General features: G+C 40.2%; 1 protein-coding gene across 1 annotated transcript in view; it reads right to left on the reverse strand.

The window, feature by feature from the left end:
* Nucleotides 1–17,574, reverse strand: part of SYNE1 (spectrin repeat containing nuclear envelope protein 1) — a 503,778-nt gene that overhangs the window by 324,615 nt on the left and 161,589 nt on the right. Inside the window, exons 17-23 of the mRNA XM_084624934.1 lie at nucleotides 15,996–16,160; nucleotides 13,951–14,103; nucleotides 13,343–13,486; nucleotides 11,419–11,592; nucleotides 9,531–9,689; nucleotides 3,580–3,744; nucleotides 2,922–3,056 (exon numbers count right to left, since the gene is read on the reverse strand). Of these exons, the coding sequence (XP_084481060.1) occupies nucleotides 2,922–3,056; nucleotides 3,580–3,744; nucleotides 9,531–9,689; nucleotides 11,419–11,592; nucleotides 13,343–13,486; nucleotides 13,951–14,103; nucleotides 15,996–16,160 (1,095 nt within the window). The remainder of the gene's footprint in view (nucleotides 1–2,921; nucleotides 3,057–3,579; nucleotides 3,745–9,530; nucleotides 9,690–11,418; nucleotides 11,593–13,342; nucleotides 13,487–13,950; nucleotides 14,104–15,995; nucleotides 16,161–17,574) is intronic.

The following is a 17,574-nucleotide window of genomic DNA, read 5'->3' on the forward strand; positions in this document are numbered from 1 at the left end:
TAATAATAGTGTGGCTACATTAGTAACAACCCCCCAAGGGCACCAGCTTTTGTATTCATGAAAAGCAACAGGTGCACACAAAATGTGACTTATTAGGGGTAGGATTTTTCCAAAATGGCCAGTGTTGGCCTGATCTTGCTTGCATTGCAGTCAATGGTAAAATTCCCAGAGAATTCAGCCAATTCTGAGTGCTTTTGAAAACCTCCCTCTAGATATTTAACTACCGCAATGATGTATGCAAGATGGACTCAAGTGGAGAGCTTTGTGCTTCCCCAGATGTTCAACCTGAACATTCTGTAGGCATAGTCTTAGAGGACTATTTGAAAACTTGGCTCATGAAGTATTGAATAATGAAATTGTTCCATGACTTATTATCAGTCTTTGCTCAGTCACTTTAGTCTTTGGCAATAAGCACTGTTTAAACTGAAAGCCTAATCTATTAAAAATCTGTTTTATTAGTGTTACTAGGGTAACTACAGTCAGCTCTGCTTCAGTGTAAAGCATGAAAAGGTTAGGTGACATTGCAGGCAGCACGAGTAGCAGCGCGGGCACCACCTCTCATTGCTCGACACTTCCCATTATAAAACTCAGTTTTCAGCTGCTTGCAACTTTTCCAAACTGCAACCGTTCTGGCTGAAATTTTCCATGTGAGATGTCTGTCTCAGGCTGTTGTTTTTTGCTTTTCTTTTTTAAATTCAGCCAAAACAATTCAGCCATTTCCAAGAATGAGACGAGGGAAAAAACAGAGTCTGGGCATTAAAATGAGAATTGGGACAGGTTTGGCAAGGAGACTGGAAGCGCGGGATGTGAGACTGGGAGCAAATACAAGGAGTGAAAAGACTGAGATTAGATGAGGACCCTGGGGAGAGACTGGGACTGGCTGGGCAGTGGAAAGAAGGTTGGGTGGAGGGGAGATGTATCGGACAAGAAGCTAGGATGTCAGGGGAGAACTGGGACAAGGAGATGGCTGGTGGGGAGACACTGAGTTTGGAGCTCAGGAAGGGAGGGAGACTGAGACTAGGAGCCAATAGCGAGAGGGAATGTGGGCATGCGGTGACTGGAGGCTGGGGGAAGAGGACTACTTCAGTGAGGAGCCGAGAGGAGGAAACTGGTACTGGCTAGGTAAGGAAACTGGCACTAAAAACCTGGGGAGAGACCTGGAAATGACAGGGCAAGGAGACCAATCATGGACATGGCGGGAGGGAGACTGGGACTGGTAATCCAGTGGGGTCGACTACAACTGGGTGGGAATGGAGACTGGGACTGAGATTAGAAACCTGAGGAGTGGAGACTGGGTAGCTGAGGAGAATGAGACTGTGATGAGGAGCCGGGGTAGAAAAGAGACAGGACTGGGACAAGAAGAGGTTGGACAGAAGGGGTCAAGTTAGGGAGGAAACAGGCAGAAGAGTCTCTATCCACAAAATCACACATCCCTCTTGAACTTGAAATGGAGCCCAAGAATCCTGGGTCTCACCATGTCTCTTCTGTCACGAAATATCTGTAAAACGCTCTGACAAAATGTGTGTCTCTTCCCCCTGTTGTGCTGGTCCAGATAGAGGATAATAACCTACTATTGCTATCAATTACTCCATTAGCTCAAGTAGCAGAGGATTGTGTGGTGGGCTCTAAAGGTTCCAACTCTGCTGATGATACACGTGGGTGTCAACATGATGCCAGATGATCAAATTAATTTTTTTTTCAGTTTGCTTTTTTAAAAAAAACTAGGAAATTACACACAAAAATCTACATTAAAAGAACAAAGTCAAGTTCTCAAAAGTAGAAAGTGCCAGAATTAAATATGCATTATGCTACAGTCCTTAAATACATGATCACAGACTATTTTTTCCACATGATGCCTGCATCATTCAGTGCAGACGATGGACCTGCTCTGGGGGATAAATCAGGGTTGCATTGCAAAGGAGGTTGACATCTGTAGGACCCCCTATCTCATTTGTTTCAGAAATTAGAAGGTGTGTAGTGAATAAGGCAGAGGATTGCAGGAAGAGAAAGCTGGGTCTCATGATTTAGACAGTTGAATGTTGCCCTGGAAAACTGGCCACCAAGTTTCTGTGTGATGGTGGGCAACTCACCTACACTAAATTCTTCACAGGTGGTCACTAGCTGTCTGTTCCTCATTCTCTGGGTGCCCAACTTGTGATCGTGGGGTTTGATTTGCAGAAGTGCTGAGCACTCACAGGTGCAAATGAAGACAATAGGAACTGGGTTCAAATATATAAAGCAATATACTACTAAATACTCTGAAAAATCAAGTCCTAGGTGTTTCAAATTGAGCAATATGTTTGACCTAATCCTTTTGTGCCTCAGTTCCCCATTTCTCTAATGGGGATAATGCCCCTCACCTCACAGAGGTACTGTGAAGATTAACTCATTAATGTCCGTGAAGCACTCAGATACTAGAGTGATGAGTGACACAAGAATGCCCATGAAGAAATTAATTCTGTCTGGGTCTGAATAATACAATAACTAAGGCCTAGAGCCACACACTAAACAATGAGGGGAAAAGAAAATATTGAACAGCTGCTATTTAAGTGAACACTGTCCATCCTGTGATCTGAATGACACAGGCATCCTGTGGAAAAAGTAGTCTGTGACCATGTAATTAATGACTGTATCATAATGCATATGCACAGGGGGACCAAATTAAACTTGCATAGGGAAGCTTAATTCTGGCATTTTCATTACTTTTGAGTGCTCGACTTCGCAACTGTAATAATATTCTTTTAACATAGTTTTGTGTAATTGTATTTATTTTTACAATCAACGTGTCTTTTTCACTTATTCGGAAAGAGGAAGAAGAGGGACAAGATGTCCCCAGTTTCCATGCACAACATATTGCTTGGGCAGTTGGGTCTCTGGAGCCATTCAGTTTACAATTCCAGAGTTCTAATTTAAATACTAACCTTCCACTGCTTATGGAGTTTCCGAACAGCTTCCTGCAGGCTGTGTTGTTCTTGCTCAGGAAGGATGTCAGTAAGTTCATCACAAGCTTTCAGGAAGGCATTAAGCACTCTTTGGTCCAACTGGCTGAAAAACTCCTGATGTTGAAAGTAAAGTTAGAAGGTTAAGTTGCTTAATGTTATTGATATGGAAAGCAGCAAGGATGAAGTTCAGAATGACATATTTTATACTACCACATACTAGCTCTCTGCAAGCTTGGAAGGTAGCTGCATTAAAAAGACTGAATTCAAGTTAAGAAATGGTACACTATTTAGCAGGAAGTTGGAAGAGTTAGCAGGAGATATTCCTGAATAATTTCTAAGGTAGAGAATCAACTAATTCTTGTACATTTCAGCAACTGCACAGAGTTGGTAGCTTATACACATAGGATTCTGCACAGTATTTTAAAAGAACAATAAAAGTAGTAATATTACCAGTTAGCTCATTTACTTAATAAGAACTTCTATATTTTTACTTGCCACCAAGTCCTCCTGAACAGTATCATTCGAATATCAAATTCCATGTCATTTATAAGATTAAATAGACTTTGTACTAGTGTAACATATGTCCATTGTTAAAGCCTACATAGGGACTGCAGTGAAGGTCAGAGAATCTACTCACAGTATGTTTCCTGAGAAGTTCTTCAGGATTTCCTTTTTCTTCTAGGCAACCATGGGCAATCTGTAGTACTGTCTCTAGTTCTGCCCTGGACTCCTCAAACTTTTTCATCAAACGGCTATTTGCTTCCACATTTCTTCTCCAGTCACCAGTCTTCTTGACCATATCCTAAGTTACAAGTGAAGAAAAAATGAGCTTGTATTTTTTCCCCAGATTATTTTCTGAATGATGATCTTTATTGACTATACTATCCACAGTCCCTCATTAAAATGCTTCCTGCTGGAGCTGCCCTTTGGGCTTGTGAAGTTCACAGCTTCTCCTCTGGTACCTATAAATGACCATGTTAATCTCATTCTCCCATTAAAATAAAATAAATTTATCTAATTTAATGAATCTGGGGGATTTTCATACAACCTATCATTGTGACTAGACTTTTTTTATGCGAAGCAAGTCTTAAAATGTAAACTGGCTGGTATGGTAGAAGTTTGTCACTGGGATTTTTCCAAAAGATCACAAGTTATTCATGGTCCCTTCTCATCAGAGACACCCTGGTTTGGCCTTTGAGACCCATGAACCCCACAACTACAGGTCTCTTGATTTTTGAGGGGCCTAAACCAACTGCCAGATGTGGAGTTTGGCAAAACTCTTATTTCCACCTAGCTGCCTGCATCTGAGCACTATGAATACTGCCCAGAACTGTAACAGGCAGTCCCTCTTATGGTTTAATCCCAACTCTAACACTCGCTCCTTCTGTGGTCTTTGTCAGATCACTTAACTTTTTTGCTTTGGCTTCCTAATCTGCAAAATGAGAAGAACAATACTTACTGATGGGAAGAAGAGAATGGAGGATATCTTATGTTTGCATTAGCTAATGTTTCTAGAGTTCAAATACATAAGTTCTCTTTTTCACCAAGATGCATAAAAACCTGCTGGGAGCTCTAAACCCCTACAGAAAACCGACACTCAAAACAACTTTTCTATAGCTTACCTAGCAGCACTTCTCTTGAAGCAAGAAGCCTGAGGATACCAACCATGGCAACAACACCTGCTCACCATAGACACTTTAAAGAACAGTGGTTTTCAAACTTTTGGAGCTGAGACCCCCCCGGCTTTGAGTTACAATTTTTGGTTGTGTACTCCCCCAACCCAGACAAAAATAGACACATACAAAAGTATGCTTGATAGCTTACTCATAAACCTAACAGAGATCTTAACACAACTTTAATTAAATTACAAATACACCGATACTTTAATGTGAAGGGTGTGCCTATTTCTCTGTGGACAGTTTATCAATTTGTGAGGAGTTTTTTTAAACTGAAATTGTGAGGTTGTCCTCCACTTCCAGTCTCAGATGGTACTTTGTCTTTAGCACAGCCAACACAGAGAATCTGATCCCACACAAATAAGATGAACCAAACAGTGAAAGAGCTTTGATCATACACTTTGACAAAGCAGGATATTATGAGCCAACTTTCAACCAAAAATCCCCCGAAGACTTTTTTTAAAATTGAATGTCCACTGTGCTATCACTCTAAAGTTCAATCAGCTTGTCCTGAATGTCATTTGAGAGATGGGACAAAGTCACTGCCTCAGCTACAAAAAGCTGGATAATCCAGTCATTCAGGGGTGTATTTCCTCCGGGAAAATATTTACCCAAACTGGCTCTGAGAGAAGTCAAGTGATTCTCAATTGGCTCCACAACAGTGAATAGTTCAGATTCTGTTTCATCGATAACATCAGTTAACAACGGGAATGGAATGCTTAAACCAGTTTTGATTTTTGTTTTCCAGAGATCTAGTTTTCTCTTGAATGCCGATATCTTGTTGTGCAGGTCAAAAATAGTACTTTCTGCTCCTTGCAAAAGAACAATGCAAAAATAATTCATTTTGTCAAAAATATCAGCAAGGTAAGCCAAAAGCACAAGCCACTAGGGATCACACGGTGTCTCGGCATTGGTGAAATTCATATCCACCACAAAAAAATCAAATTTCATTTCTCAGTTCATAAACGCGTTGCAACACTTTCCCACTGGATAGCCAACTGACTTCATGTGAAACAACAAAGCATCATGCTCTGCTCCCATTTCTGCAAAAAGCATTTCAAAGAGAAGTGCCTTTGTGGGTTGCATCTTGATAAAGTTCACTATTTTTAGAGCAGAACTGTAAGTATGTGATCCATGTTTCGAGTTGCAAGGGCTTTGCAGTGTATCACACAATGAGTCCACAATATATGTAGCGCAATTTCAAACAATTGCCAAGCCTGCCCTACCTCCAGACACAGAAGGGGCTCCATCCATGCAGATTTTGATACAAGCTTCCCACTTCAACTTGTGAGATGTTAGAAAGTGGTTTAAAATGTTAAACAGTTCAGATCCAGTTGCATGAATCTTAATTGGCTTGCAGAACAAAAAAAATCTTCCAATATTGATGTTTCATGAGCGTACCAAACGTAAGCAATTAAATGAGCTTTCGATATATCCGTTGCTTCATCCAACTGGATTACAAATAAACTGGCTTGCAATCGAGAGATCAGCTGTGCCCTGATGTTTTCTGACATGTCAAAGATTTGGCAGCTGACTGTGTTGTCTGACAGCAGGATCATTTTTAACTTTTCTGCCACACTGTCACCAAGCCTTGTCCTGCCAATGTCAATTGCTGCTGGGAGAATCCGTTTTTCCCTAATTGTGTAAGGCTTTTTATTCTTGGCAATGTGGTATTCAACTGGATACGATGCTTTTAAATCACTTGCAGGGGTGGATACCACATTTTTCACTGTGGTTTTTTGTTTGTTAATTTCTTGTAACTTTCATTCGAAAAAAATCTCTGTTCTTTCCTACCACATCGCCATGTTTTGTTTCCAAATGGCGTCTTAATTTTGTTGGCGTCAGGCTATCATTTGCTAAAGTTACTGCACACACTACGCATTGAGGCCTGATTTCTCCGCTAACTGCAATGGAAGTGACACCAAAATTCAAATATGCTTCATCATATTTTCTTGTTTTTGCAGATTTTTTGTCTGTAACAACTTTAGCCATTTCAGCTTCTGCCTTTCGTTTTGGAACGTTACCATCTTTTGGCAATAACTACCAATCCATTTTTCACCAGCGGAATAAGCACAACAACACTGCTTGCTGAAATGACAAATGATACGACATACTGAACTGGGAAAGGTAATTATTGCTATAGAAATTATCGTTGGCTTATAATTAAATACATGGCAACTCTTTCCTGTGTACTGCATCACCAGCCATCACCAAAAAAGTCCATATGATTAAATGAGCTGCAAAATGTTTACTCCTACTTAAGGTCATACTTAATTTGTGATATTGCAGAAATTGCAGATCCCAATATATTAGGACTCCACTGCAAATTTGTCAGCCGGGTGGCTGACAGCGGAGCTCTGCCATGCATGGGGCTGACAACGGGAACCTTAATCCTGGGTGGCTCGTGGCCAGGGTTCCCACTGTTGGCCCCGGGTGGCTGGAGGCCAGGGCTCCCGCTGCCAGCTGCCTGGCTAACAAAATTGTGGTGGAAGCCTAACGTTGAGGGATCTTCAATTTCCGCAATATTATGAATTAAGTAAGGCCTTAGTAATACTAATTTTTAAAAAGTAAAAAAAATGCCTTTTGCATTATGCTCACCCCATGAACATTCCTCCATGCACCACAGTTTGAAAACCTCTGTTACAGAAAATATGTCAGTTAATTACAATACCTAACTCCTACATAACTCTTTTCATCAACAGATTTCAAAGTACCTCATCCTCTTTAATGTATTTATCTTCACAACACCCCTGTGAGGTAGGGAAGTAGTATTATGCCAGTTTTGTAGATGTGGAACTGAGGCACAAGAGGCTAAGTGACTTGCTTAAGGTCCCACCGGAAGTCTCTGGTGGAACAGAGTCTTGAACCTGGGTCTCCCAAATCCTACACGAATGCCCTAAAACTGGACTGTTCTTTTGGGCTGCCTCAAATAATCATCTTTTTCAATCTCCCCAAAATTCCCAGGCTGACTCTGTGCACAGTAGTATGTTCGTATAAGAACTGGTTCCATTCATTGAGAAATAATAATCCCCAGGTCCACAAATAGACTAAGGCTGGCTATGCCCCATGAGTTAAGTCTACTTCAAATGTAAACTGAAATAAAACTAACTACCCACTCTTATAAGATGGGAATAATGTATTACATGAGCAACTTATCAAGCTCCATCAACTGAACCTGCCTTTGTAACCCATAAGCATAACCCCAGGAAAAATGACATCTACAGATCTTCACTGAGAATCCAGATGTTCAGAAATGCTCAATGATAGCATTTAGACCAGTGGTTCTCCAACTTTTGTACTGCTGACCCTTTTCACATAGTAAGCCTCTGAGTGTGACCCCCCTTATAAATTAAAACCACTTTTTAAAATATTTAACACCATTATAAATGCTGGAGGTGAAGTGGAGTTTGGGGTGGAGGCTGACAGCTTGCAATCCCCCATGTAATAACCTCACAACCCCCTGAGGGGTCCCGAGCCCCAGTTTGAGAACCCTTGATTTAGACAATCAGCACTTTAGCTTAAAATTCAAGACACTACATTTCATAGAGTAATTAAGAGTCCAATTATGCCACCCTTATATTGAATAGTACATTACTCTAAAAGGAGTGTCATTGAAACCAACATTTGGAAAATCTGACCCTAAAAGAGTACTGGATAATTATGTGCCAGATTTTGTTACACTTACTAAAGTTGTATAAGTACTTGATTACTCAAATAATCCAGAAAGTATCCATGAAACTATTCACAGAGTAAAATACTACTTCAAGTGAGTAAGTGAGACAGATTTGGGCACTAAATGTGGAGTACTATATAAACCAAATGTTTGTAACTTTCAGCATTTGCCTCTCACTGTAACTGTGATTTATTTCCAGTGGAAATACAAACCCAGCAAGACTGAGTTTTTAAAAAATCACCATGCTCCATTCTTGGAGTGGAGTGGGGTGCATGAACAGATGGTTTCCAATGAGAGCTGTGATAACAGGTGCTGGTAGAGAGGTCTCGGCAGTAACACAGAAAGGCAGTCCCTCTGTGGGGATCTTCTAACCCCATAAACAGATGGCCTGAAATCTGTGGGATTTCTCTGTTGATCTCAGGTTATCAGAGGGGTGCAGAGGATTCTGACCTGTAGGTCATTACACGGAAAAGCAGACCCAAAGCTCCCTGAGCACATGACACATGAAAACCTGAGTCTCATTTCACAGAGCTCTGTGAAGTATCTCCTCCCCTCCCACTGACCTAGTCTTTATTTCTGCTGCAACTTCAAATTCTAAAAAAGGGGAATTATCCCACTGTATCATGGCACTGTTGGTACAGATTGGAGTAAGGGAAAGATTTCAATGAGAATGAACACCTCTGGCTGTGTATAAGTATATAGTATTGAAGTATTAAAAGTATATTAGATTTTAAAGTAATTTAGTTACATTAGTGCAAGTTTTCTAATACAAGTAAGCCCTGTGTTTGATTTAAAGAGTATGTGGGTGTCAGGAGAGGAGAAAAACAAAGGAAACTTCTTTGTGCTCCCTGTGGCAACAGCTGAAGACTGACAGAAAGCAAAGAGAACACAGGAAAAACAAGTGCATACTACGGGTACGTCTCCACAGCAACTAGACCCCTGTGGCTGGCCCACGTCAGCTGACCCGGGCTCGCAGGGTTCAGGCTGCAGGGATGTTTCACTGCTATGTAGGCATCTGGGCTCGGGCTGGAGCCCGGGCTCTAGGATCCTGTGCGGTTGGAAGGTTCCAGAGCTCGGATTCCAGCCCAAGCCCAGATGCCTACACAGCAATGAAACATCCCTGCAGCCCGAGCTCCATGAGTTTGAGTCAGCTGGCACAGTCCAGCCGCAGGTTTTTCTTTGCTGTGTAGACGTACCCTAAGAGAGTCTCAAAAATGTACTGAGAAGCAACATAACTACCTGAAAAGTGACCTGGATCTCTGTGACCTTCTTCTGAAGCATTAATGGATCGAAATGTTGTAACACCTTACTCGAAGCCACAAACTTCAGAATGTCCTGACTGTTTCTCTCAATCAGGGACAAAGCTTTCTTGCAGTTTTCTTGGTATGCTACCAAATCCTGAAAGAAAGAAAGAAACACAATTCTATTCCGGCCAGAAACAAAGAGAGGCAACAACAAAAAACAACCTAGGGGGGCATTTGTGACAATAAGAAAATGGAAGTGGTCAGGTTCCACCAAGAACAGTTTAAACAAGACATTAGAGAGAATAATATAAATCTGGCAAACTTTTTCCAGGGGTGCTCAGCCCCATCCACAGGAATTCAGTCCTACAGAACAGCTTGTAGGATAGGATCCATATGGGTAGTTTTACAAAATGCAAGGGTCTTTTCTGGCTGTGTGATTCTGTCATTTATTCTTGATTTGGGTATTATTAATATCTGTAACCATAGTATTAATTGCAAAACAGATGTTCATTCAGTGAGTAGATAAAAGAGTGACAACTCTCCGTAGCTTGCTAAAATGCTTACACATAAGGTCCGTGCCATCTATCAGTCCCATTACTGGAATTTAAATGACCACAACAAATCATTAGACAAGAGAATCAGTAACTACAACTACACAAATAAGAAGAAAAACCTCATTAATTCTCATGAGAGGAAAGCACAAGTGTGGCCCTTTACTGTTTAATGAACTATCTATTCCATGATCTACTCAGCAGAAATCAGGAGCCTCTGTATAATCTGTCAGACTGTCACAGATCTCAGTTCCATGGGTGGTAAATCCTTTTAGCAGAAATAAGCCATTTACTTAAATTATGATGTCTGGGCTATGGTAATCTAAAAGCTGGAGACTTCATGATGATGCATTCTTCTCATTCTGCAGCTCTGACACCTGTTTCATTCGGTGTCTATGCTCAGACAGGACAGGATTTGTTCAGGAAAGTGAGGGAGTTTAGATAAAGGCTGGACTGGCTCACATGCACAGTCAAGCTCAGCAGCCCAATATTATTTTTCTTCCAAAAACAAAGACGTAAGCTTCAAGTCACTGGTGGGGCGCGGGCCCTTCCTGACTGAAGTGTGGCTCACATCTCCATAGTCGTTGCAATTATAAAATAATTTCTAACTGTTCTTTCATATACTGTACTAAGTCCATTATTTTGCTAACAATATTATCTCCCTGTATTTGTCTCTAAACAGCCCTTTAACATTCCAGCCTTACATTACAGATGCAAGAAGCCAATCTAAGATATTTTCTTCTGGATTCAATATGTCCTTCCATTGTCTAACAGTGAGTTCCTGCAAAAAAGTCACCTTCTTACTGCAGGACAGGTGGAAATTTAAGGCCTCATTACATTATATCTCCCCACCCCCAATGACTTCAAAGAAAACTCCTGTCCAACACATGGGAAGCCCACCAGTGTCCATGAAAATCAATGGGAGTTCCTAAGCATTCTCAAGGAAATCCCAATGTTCACTGATGCTGTGTGCAATTGCATAGGGGCCTGATTTAGTTTCCATTGAAATCAAAGGAAAGTCTCCCACTGATTTCAGAGAAAGATGAAACAGGGCCCATATGAAGAAAAATGCACTTTTAGTTAATGTGAGTTTGTGGGAAAGTTGGTGGGCAGCGGTGAATTGTAGAGCTGGCATCTGTATCCCAAAGAAAAAGTGTTTAACTATTATTAAATGAAGATTAAGACATTGCCCCTCAATTAAGAATTGCTCCTCAATTCTCACTGCTGCAATCCAGAGTCCTAACAATCTAATATGTTGCATAAATGCTCACATGGAGTCTCTTATATTTTCTAGATAGGGTTTTGGGTGTTTGGGGGGTTTTTTAAACTTACCTGGTGGTTTTGTTTAAAAACAGCTGCAGGTTGCGCTTCAGGATCTAAGGCAGAAATGATTTCATTGACTTTCTCAAGAGACTCATAAAAATATGTAATTTGCTTTTCTAATTCTTCCAGAGGAGACAGCAGCTGCTGAGCTTCATAGAGCAGGACAGGGCAACGCTCCTTAGTCTTTTGGCAACATAAAGAAAAAAATCTCATTACAACAGAAAGTTACTGAAATTCAATAAACAATAAATAACCTTTCCATGCACATTGCTTTACATAAGCCCCCTCCTTCTTTTAAAGGTAAATGGACCTGATATTTAGTTCTTATTTAAGCAAAAATTACCATTAATATCAAGTACTTCAGGATCTGGTAATATCTTCTTGCTAATATATTCCACCCATAGTTATTTTAATATATGTGCACTAGATATCATTTAAACTTTTGTGTGGGAGATCTCTTCTTTTATTCTCCCTTACATTATTTGCTATCTTCTGCTTCATGGTCTCTCTCCTGCATTTCTCTTTCTCCCCTTCCACCTCCCTCCTTCTCTCTTCCATCCCATCCTTCCACTCTCACTTTTTCTACATACCCCTTCCTTTTTCCATTTCTTTTGCTTCTCTTTCTCTCATTCTCTACATTGTCTCCGGCCCAATCCTGCATCCCTTACACAGGAGTGTCGCATATATATGATTTGCAAGATCATCTGTCTCTTCCCACTGTACCTCTTCAGTTCTCCATCACTACTTCCCACTCAGCTTCTGTCTTTCACTACTCCACCCCTTTATTGAGGTGAGTTTGAACTACTGTATTTGTTAAGAAGACAATATTGACAAAGGGGTGGTGTATGTGTGTGTGTTTTGTTTGGATTTTTACACCTACATATTTCTCTGTATTTCCCAGCAGTAGAGCAATCAGGGTTGGGCTCTCGGCCAGTTTCAGTTGGACAAAAACACTCACCTTCTCACTATAGAAGTATGGGTGTGCTTTTGGGGACAGCCTGGCAGTTTAAATTAGTGCAACAGTGGTGACACAAGCTAAGGTTCCATGTTCAGGCATAAGCTCCATGAGATGATAAGGGTAAAAAGAGTAGCTCATATATAATAAAACCATCTATTCAACTCAGGAGGAGTGTTAATGACTTCAGGAAGAGGCTGCACACAACACTCTCTGACTGTAAGGACAGGTCTGATTAATGCAGAGCATTTGGTGTGGAGAGAAACTTGCATATGAAAAGTGTGCACTGGTCTATTGTATATATGTACTGACATGCATAACTTTTGGGAGCTAGCACTCAGTCTAAATGCATACACCTGAAACATTATAATATATATAACTTCAATGATTTTTTCCAAATTTATGCATTAGCTCTAATACTTCAGTTATACCAAAAAAAAACAAAACCAAACAAATGCCACCCAGCTACTTTTGAAAATATGCACAATCTAACATAACAAGTTTTATTTTTAAGTAAATTTCCCATATGAAAGCATATCTTTCAAAGAATGCTCATAAATGTCACTTTAGTACAGAATCAAATGGACAAAACTGGGGTGGTTTTAATGATGAAAAAAGCAAAACTCAAACCTGGGGGGACTCAGATATGGGTCCCATTTTATCTAACCCCCTAAGGTCTGGAGGGATAGAAGAGATGTTTAACATAAATAGTTTAGGTTTTAGCTCGTGTCCATTGGAAATAAAGAGGGGTCAAAACCAGAGGGTAGTTTTGGTAGTTTAGTTTTTATAAAAACCCATTATGTGAAACAAATCATAAGCAACCAATTCTAAGCCTGGTTCAGATATGGGTCCCATTTTACTGAGTCCCCTGAGCTTGGGGTTGGTGTGGCACTGGGCTAAATGGTTCCTGTTTGGACCCATCTTTAATTATTAGTCCAACAGTAAACATACTGCACAGCAGAAAAGATATTCCAGGACCTTGCTTAGCTGTGCTTTGATCCCTGTCATCGTTGCAAGCATTTCATTGACTTCTTCTTGGGGAATTTCCTTTGTAATAAGCTGTGCTGTCCTTGTAATTGTCTTGTACTGAGCTTCCATCACAGGCACCTTCTGTTTAATATCCTGCAACAAATATTTTAACAGGTTTATGAATTCATGTGGCACATCAGCTTGTTCTCACCATAGCTGTAGGCGATAGATCTAACTCCCATTGACATCAATGGGATTTTTTCCATTGACTTCAACGAGTGTTGGACCAGGTCCAGAATGTATTTGATATATACTAAGCAAAGGAGTTCATCTCCAACGCTCTGTATTAAAGTTCAGCATTCAGCTGAAAATCTAGTGACACCCCTGCTTGTTGCATTGGAAATGTGTTCCAGAAATGTCACTCATAGAATGCAATCATTTAGATTACCTAAAACACAAAATACACCACTGTAGTATAAAAATATTGATATGGCTATGTAAATAAATAATCTTCTGATCCTTTCATAAAATTAAATAGTTAAATAATTCTCCCTTCTGTGAAGAAAAAAGAGAGAAAGAGAGTGAGAGAGACAGACAGATGAAAGGAAGAAACTCACCTCCAAACCTTGGACAAACATCTTGACATTTAGAAAGGACACTTCAACAGGCACAGAAAATTTTCCATTAGTGCAATCAGCAAAGGTAGACAAGGTGGCAACACCATCCAAGTATTCCTTCCTCATTCTGTCAAATTCATCTACGCGAGCATACTATGAAAAATGGAAAATAAAAACACAGAGAACATGTCAAAATATGCAATGCTGCTACTTAAGGAAACTAATAGGTTCTTGGGAGTAACTGTTAAACTTTTCTTTTCTTTTTATTCAGTGTGATTTGCTAGTGATCTTTTAAGCTAAGGGTCCAGCAAGTCGTTGGTTGCTTGTTTTTTTAAATTTTAATATTGATTAATGAAGCACATAGTTCTTTTTTAGAAATGGGAAAACTTGTTTCCAATCCCGCAAATGGCCCTCACTTCAATTCCATCCATGAAAGAAAACCCAAACATATTTTAAAGTTTGGATCACTTCAAGAACCCCTTTCTCTCTCAGGTTTCTGAAGTGGATCTAACTCCCCAACTCACTTCTCCTGAACTACCAGTAGCCTTTCTTTTGAGGCTTCATATTTTACCCTTTTCTCAATTTTGGCCCTAGACAGGGACACATTCCACCTGAGCATCTACTTTCTCTCAAACTTTGACTTGCTAGTTTATCAATTCAGTGAGTAAAATGCCAATAGTCTCCTAGTATTCTCAGTCACTGCAACCCTCTAACAGTGTCTTTGGGGATCTGGTTTAATGATACAGCAAATATGGCAGCCTCTCCACTAAGGTCCTGGTGCCAGTCCATTCACATTCTCTGCATTGTTGACAGCATTTGACTGTGAAGCTATTAACATCAGGAAATATGAATGCATCAGCATCTGCAACTCAGCAGGAAGAGAGGCAGCCAAACAAAATTGGGGAAGGCTGGGAGGACAGAGGAGATAGAGAGAGAAGTCAGGGAATTAGTTGAGGGCTGGGGTGAAGGAAGAACTGAGGAACTGTTAGAGGGCACAAAATAGACGGGAAAGAATTGAGTGGGAGAATTTTTAGAAGGTCATGGAGATGGATGGGGAATAGGAGTGAGGAGACAGTCTCAAAATGTGCAGGGGAGCATTCAAACTCTGGGGATCAGGATTTGCCAAGTAAACTACTCTGCCCATCACTAGCAAATAATAAAGCTGTGACTATGCTACAAGCAACAGTTTGAAAGGTTTAAAAAAATAAGAGCCAAATGCTGACCACTTTACTAATGTGATTCATTGACAGCAATGGAAATACTCATGAGAGTAAGGAGAACAGGATTTGGCCTCAGGTGAGTAGTCAAAAGTAATTAAATAAAAAATTTCATTAGCCATATGACTACTTCAATGCAGATATTTTTAAATGTGTATATAAGGCTGTCAAATACTTTGGTACAAGTCATATCTCACATCTTCCCTCATGTCGTTTTGAATAACCTCTTAAAATAACATTTCTTTTCCAGCCCGGTGAGTCTCTTTCCTGAAGCGAAGTTTTTTGCTCTCTGTGCCTGGTAGAGCACAAGGCAACAATGATGTCAGCACAGCCTTGGGAATGGGATTGGCTGATTAACGTGTGCTGCCTCTGCTGTTGACTGGCTTTAGCCCTCTGATAAGTAGGTGCAACTCCCATTAAAAAGCATTAGACGTATCCTCTTACACTGTGGCTAAATTTGGCTCTATAGATTCCACATAAACAATGGCTATTTTTTGAAAATCATTTTAATTTCTCAACTATAGAGAATGTGCATTTTTTTAAAAAGTCATGGTCAAATATTACAGAGATAAGTTGCAAAGTATGTTTGCTGATGAACTTGAACAAACCATCTCTACCCATCTTTCTAAAAAGGTACAAATGCAACCAACTATTCTGGTGGTATGTATTGCTTCATGATTTACATATTATATACATTTACATTAGACATGGTCCTTGGAGTCCTGGTAAATTGTCCACGCAGGCTTTAGTGGTACAAACCTTAGGCAGCCTTGCTGCATTGCAATGGTAAAATAATTACTTAAATACAACAACCGTAACAACACATACTTGCTTAACTTTCATAAACAACTCTCTCCATCTTCCATTTAGTAGCAGCAGCTGTTGTTTAAGATCTCTGGAAATGGTCTCATCACAAGTTTCAATAAGGAAGTTACCAGCATCATTCATGGCTGTGTGCTGCTGGATCCAATGAGGTAAATGTCGGAAAAAATCCTAAACACAATATAAGCAGCATTACTAAACATTTTGCAAAAGTCAGTATGTTACACAATAAAATTTAAACCTCATCACCAACAAAGGATATGGATAAACCTTTTCCCTACAAGGCACATTATCCTCTGAAGCATCCCACATTGGGTACTCTAGTAAATTCTTATGTTCCAAAATAATATTTTTAAAAAGAGCTATCAAGATAACCTGCTGCGTTAATGGAGGGGACTCTATATTATATAGCTGTATCTATAATATAGATATAAACAATCAGTACCTTCTCAATTCTAATCAAGTAGGTAGAACTACTGAGGTCAATGGGACTACTCTCCTGAGTAAGATAAAAGGATTTGAGTCTTAATTTATAATACTGCCACTGTTTCATCTAATTTCTGTTTAATTTATATACACTTGAGGATTACTTTTGTTCATTTGAAATCAATTAACTACTAATTCACTATGGGCTGTATTGCAACTTGAACTACATGCCAGCACATTAGTAAGAATCCCCCTTGTAAACTCAAGGCAGGTAATTGTGGGCCTCAGAGCAGAGGGGAAAACAAATGCTTCATGGCTGCTTACTCCCACCTCAGAGCGGGTGAGTGGGGAGGGAGAGGAGAATGGATGGAGCCTTGGTTCTGTCCCCACTCCAGTATTCTAGGCTGCACAGCTGAGCCTGTGCAGGGGGGGAGTGTGAGAGAGAGATATGTATGTGTGAGAGAGAGAGAGAGGTGTGAGATATGTGTGTGTCTGTGTTAATTTTCTGCCATGAGAGGTCCCCAACAAATGACTTCCCACCTTCCTTTTTCCTCTGCCCCAGGAGGAAGGAGGAACCAGGGAGGAACTGTGCTTCAAATGGCTGTCTGAAGTACAATTCTTCCCAGAGCTGCTCCAGGCTCTTTGCCTCTTGCTCAGAGCTGTACCAAAAAGCACAATCTCAAGGTTTCAGAAAGTCTTGTGACAACACAATAGTTGATGCAGATGTCATAACTTATCCATATTTAAAACACCTCCCATATAGCTACAAAGAAAATGTCAAATGGAGGCATATTGCTTAAATGAGTTGGACAGATAATTGAACACAATATTATTTAAATCCCTAAAGAAGAGATGGGTAAAGAGCACTTGTACTATGTACATAGACATATCAGTGAATAAGCTTCATCGTCTCCGAGTAGACTGGGTGTTATCTTCCATCTTCTTTTAGTTTGAGAATAGTGGTGCATTCCCCTGGTGCCCAAGATAACAATACTGATTTGTCAAGAAATACCCAACAGCATCCCAGATATATTATATAAACACTTCCTTGTCTTTTTTTAAACTGCTGTACACATGCCAGGCCCGCTAGAAGGAAAACAAAACCAGCAGTCCTGTTCCTACTGTTCACAACAAAATAACTCCTTCAGAATAGGCACTG

Source organism: Lepidochelys olivacea (genome assembly GCF_965140295.1).
Source record: "Lepidochelys olivacea isolate rLepOli2 genome assembly, chromosome: 3".
In the NCBI taxonomy this organism is placed as follows: Eukaryota; Metazoa; Chordata; order Testudines; family Cheloniidae; genus Lepidochelys; species Lepidochelys olivacea.